The 4,931-nt window shown below is 44.7% G+C and overlaps 1 protein-coding gene across 1 annotated transcript; it reads left to right on the top strand.

Annotated features, from left to right (window-relative positions):
- Positions 1 to 2,858: 2,858 nt before the first annotated feature.
- LOC115474571 (E3 ubiquitin-protein ligase RNF216-like) lies at positions 2,859 to 4,353 on the top strand. Its single transcript, XM_030210086.1, is given in 2 exon segments — positions 2,859 to 3,012; positions 3,015 to 4,353. Coding segments are annotated over 2 exon segments (1,368 nt in total). The 5' UTR covers positions 2,859 to 2,894; the 3' UTR covers positions 4,265 to 4,353.
- The last annotated feature ends 578 nt before the right edge of the window (positions 4,354 to 4,931 follow it).

Genomic DNA, 4,931 nt, shown 5'->3' with positions numbered 1-4,931 from the left:
GGGAGGGCACAGCTCTGAACTAATAATACCCCCCTAGTAAACATCAGGGAACCTCACAGGTATGTGAAAATGCATTCCTAATAAGTCAAAAGAAGTAAAACAGCTCACCCAGCTTGACTGAAGATATCACCAAAGCAGGATTTTCATCTGAAAATGGGGAACCTGGGGATCAATGTTGACTCCCTTTAAATCCAGAATGGTCCAAAAGGTTCATCATTGGGATTTCAAATAGATGGAATATTGGCCTTAACCCTGCTTTTGAAAAGGAGTGGACTCAGCAGTACCCAAGCTGAGGAGATGATGCAAAGTATCCTGCACTGCCCTTTGCTTGAGATTTGACCCACAGTTGGCCAACATAAAGGCATCTGAAGTAGGACAGCAAACTGAAGAGTGTAATTATTCTGATTCACTTGCAAGATCCATTGATCTAAGGTAATAAGAGTCCACTCCTGACGGTACAGGGTCTGCCCATCACCAGCATCTCTTCATAGAAGACCCACTACCATCATTTAGGACCCTCTGAGGGGGTACAGGGGTCTGCCAATCACCAGCATCTCTGAATAGAGGACCCACTACCATCATTTAGGACCCTCTGAGGCAGTGGATGGCGAGGAGAAGGAGGAGCCATGCCCCTATCTCTTAGCCCCATGAAAGGAATGCCCCTTCTGCGCACCTGAGGAGAAATGAGAACCTTTACATAGTAACACAGTAAATTATAGCAGGTGATTAATCAGTTGGCAATTCCTACACTCTCATACAGCTTTGGAGTTGTAGAATGGCCTTTTAAATATCTTGAAAAACTGGATGAGCAAACAAGAAAATTCTTCCATGCCCATGAGGTTTTTTATACGAATCAGTGTATACCAAATGTACATTCCCAGAGCTGAAGGAGGAATAAAAATAGATTACACCTATTGAGCTACTATCATAGGCATCCAGGCTTACTTAACTACATCATAAGATCCAAATGCATGAAATATGAAAGACAACTTCCTGAAAACCTGACTAGCAAAGGGGTACTTCAGGACCAACTGTATTTTTCAGATCAGTATTTCTGATCTGAAGAAGGGTTACCTTTGAAAGTTAATCAAATAAAGTATTAAGTTAGTCCAATAAAAAAAAGGTATCATTTTATTTTATTTTCTCTGTTTTTGTTTTATTTCTATTTATTACATCTGAGTTATCCAAATGCTCCTCCAAAGCTCCTGCAATGCATGCAGGGCAATATCACAATAAAAGGAAGACATCTCTAAAAAATGTGGATAGCTTTGGATAGCTCTCCTCCTGTGCTACAAGAGGGCAGGAGAATGTCTTGGTTCTTGTTTGAGTAGACACAGCTGCTGCTGTAATTTAATCCCTCTGCCTGAGAGAAACTTTTTTTTTTAGCATAGCTTTATTCCCTTAGAATTTAAGGCAGCCCAAATAAAAAAAAGTTTGTTTGTTTGTTTTTTAAATTCTACAGAATGGAGGAAAAGTAGCCTGAATCCAGACCTGGACCATTGGTAGTTCCACCTCCCTGTGATGCCATAGGGGTGCAGGGCACACATTAAGGCTTGGCACCCAAGGAGAGAAGACATTAACATCTGTGTCTGGCTTACTCCTAAACAGCACCTGTGCCATCTGCACATTTAACATCAAAGCCTACACAACTTCACAAGTGATGACTGCATCAGGAGCAGGACCATTGGTTGCTCCACCTCCCAGTGATGTCACAGAGGTGTGCAACATAAAGGCTTGAAGATGGCGCCAGAGTTACCGTACACTTCCTCATCGCATCAATGAAGGAGCATGACAAAGGAGTGCTCTTTCATGCAGACTGCAAAGGACTTTGGATACATTGTACAGTAGTTTTGAACCCAAGTTGAGGTTTTACCAGTTCCAGGTAATTATAGTACTGATCTGGGATCTCAGTTATGGATGTACCATATTCTCTTGTATATATCCCTTGGGTAATACAAGATTTTACATTGTGTAGCGGTGTGCCGTGGGTTAATGCTTGAGTGCAGGCAAGACAAACGTTTACATACAGAATGATGATTTTAAATAAACACTGCTTGACACATTTTTAAAATGTTTCAAGTTCCTTTATTTCTGAAATTGCAACAATTCAACAACATAAAAAATACAATAATGGAAACAAAATGTATTTATCCCACTACTGGTCAATATATTTTAAAATCTTCAAAGTACCAGAAAGAAATTTAAAAAAAAACAAAATTTGTATGACACTGGTCAACATATATTTACTATGGATTTCAGAGTCCCAGAGGCAACCGTAGGACTATCTGTATCAGACTTATCAGTTTCATCATCATCAGTAGAGAACCCCTCAAATTATGAGTTGTAGTAAGAATCTGCTAACTGATCAGCTGCAAAAGCTGCTGTTTCCTCATGAAAGAAAACAATCATCTTCTAAAGAGTTGTCATCAAGTGGACATCCATCTTTGAATGCCTTTTCGAATCCTTTGATGATCGTAGAGAATTTTACCGATTCCCAGGCAGTTTCCTCCAAGGAACACCCTTATGCATAAGTGGCGCAGTGTTGTTTCCCTGCAGGAGTGAATGAGTGCTTGCCTTCACACATCAACTTTTCCCATTGTTGACGAATGAGGGCATTTGAGTGCGTGATTTAAGGCAATTACTGGTATGTTTGCCGGGTATAATAGCGATATGCACCCCTACACTATTTAACAGCTTCTGCATAGTGTAAACCCCCTAGTCCTGCTCAAACTTTCAGGGGACAGCTCCTGCCACTTCTTAATGGCATCAGAAAAGGCCTTTTGCATTATTGCATAATGCCCCTTGAGTTCATACAGTGCCCATTTGATGTCTTGACTGCTAAGCATTTTAAACCTGTGGATCAGCGGTGCTTTATCCAAACTGCTGATCTTCTTATGGCTGACTTCAAAATGCTTAGCACTCAAGACATCAAATAGGCACTGCATGAGCTCAAGGGGCATTATGCAATAATGGCCTTTTCTGATGCCATTAAGAAGTGGCAGGAGCTGTCCCCTGAAAGTTTGAGCAGGGAAATGTGAAGCTTGAGAAACCGATGATGTTCTTGGAAAACAAACGGCGACACTGGAGAAGCTATGACCGAACTGCCTTGTATCCGCCTGAAAAAAAGATGAAGGAGATGACCGAACATGCGGACTTTCTTCTTGCCCTTCAGATGAATAAGGAGCAGTACCAGAAGGATGGTCAGATGATTGAGTGCCGCTGCTGCTATGGAGAATTTGCATTTGAGGAACTGACACAGTGTACTGATGGTCACCTGTTTTGCAAGGAATGCCTCATTAGATATGCCCAGGAAGCAGTTTTTGGTTCAGGAAAGTCTGAACTGAGCTGCATGGAGGGAAGTTGCACGTGTACTTTCCCAACCAGCGAATTGGAGAAAGTACTTCCAGAGAACATACTATGCAAGTAATACGAAAGAAAGGCAGAGGAAGAGATTTCCGCAGCCTGTGCAGATGAATTGGTCAGGTGTCCGTCTTGTAGTTTCCCAGCTCTGCTCGACAAAGACATGAACAGATTTAGCTGTCCCAACCCTCGCTGCAGAAAGGAAACTTGCCGGAAATGTCAGGGACCATGGAAGGAACACCTAGACCTTACCTGTGAACAAGTGGCCGAGAAGAATGATATCAAATACAGAACAAGCATAGAAGAAAAGATGACAGCTGCTCGAATTAGGAAGTGTCACAAATGCGGGACTGGCCTCATCAAATCTGAGGGTTGCAACCGTATGTCATGCCGCTGCAGTGCCCAAATGTGCTACCTCTGCCGAACCTCCATTACTGGGTATGACCACTTCTGCCAACATCCTCGGTCACCGGGTTGCCCTTGCCGGGACTGTTCTAAATGCTCACTCTGGACAGACCCTTCGGAAGATGATGAGAGGATAATCCAAGAAATCCAGCTTAAAGCTGAGGAAAAACAGAAGAGGAAAAATGGAGAACATGGTTTCAAAAGAATTGGTCCTCCAGTTGAAGAAAAAGCCCAGAAGATTGCAAGAGTTGAAATCATCCCACGGCCTGTCCCTCAGAATTTACACCAGCCTCAAATTCCCCCTTATCCCTTCGTGCACCCTCCCGTCCATCCAATGTACAATAACCTTTCTCTTAATATGGGCCCTATTCCTGCTCCATACGTGCCACCTTTGCCCAACATGTGGGTGAACTACGACTTCTCACTCATCAATGTGGGGCTTGAGCTCAACTTGTCTATGCACTTTGGCCCTCAGCCTCAGCACCGGCATCAGTACTGATCTATTTCTGCCAGTAGGAGTTGCGGAAGATGCTGCAGTTAGAAACGTCGTACCCTGACAAGAGGATCTGCTACCCATCCTTCCACGCAATCAGCTAAAAGAGCAGCTGAGGGCTTTCTATTCACAGCACTCTAATAAACCAGAAGTTTCACAGTTTTGAGAAGCCTAAATCCAAGGTGGCCTATTATGGTCCACATGACTGTGACCCAGTTGATATTTGTATGAAGGAAAGGCTAGTGGTTAACAGTGGCGCTCCTAGGGTAGCTGACACCTGGGGCGGACCGCCGATGCACCCCCCCCCCCTGGGTGCAGCGCAACCCCCCCACCCCTGGCGAAAGGACGGACACCTCCCCCCCTCCCGATGAAAGGACACCCCCCCCCCGGGTGCATTTTTACCTGCTGGGGGGGTGCCACGCACCTGTCGGCTTCGCTCGTTCCCTGCTCCCTCTGCCCCGGAACACCTGTTCCAGGGCAGAGGAAGCAGGGAACGAGCGGAGCTGACAGGCGTGTGGCACCCCCCCCAGCAGCGTGCACCTGGGGCGGACCGCCCCCACTGCCCCCCCCCCCTTGGTACGCCACTGGTGGTTAAAAAAAAAAAAGCTTCAGTTCTTAAAACATCTGCATTATATACTCCATCCTACCTTTTTATTTTGACTCATGCATAGCT

The sequence above is a fragment of the Microcaecilia unicolor genome, chromosome 7, assembly GCF_901765095.1.
Source record: "Microcaecilia unicolor chromosome 7, aMicUni1.1, whole genome shotgun sequence".
NCBI lineage: Eukaryota > Metazoa > Chordata > Amphibia > Gymnophiona > Siphonopidae > Microcaecilia > Microcaecilia unicolor.
Note: the sequence above shows the minus strand (reverse complement) of the source record. Positions and strands in the feature narration are given on the sequence as shown.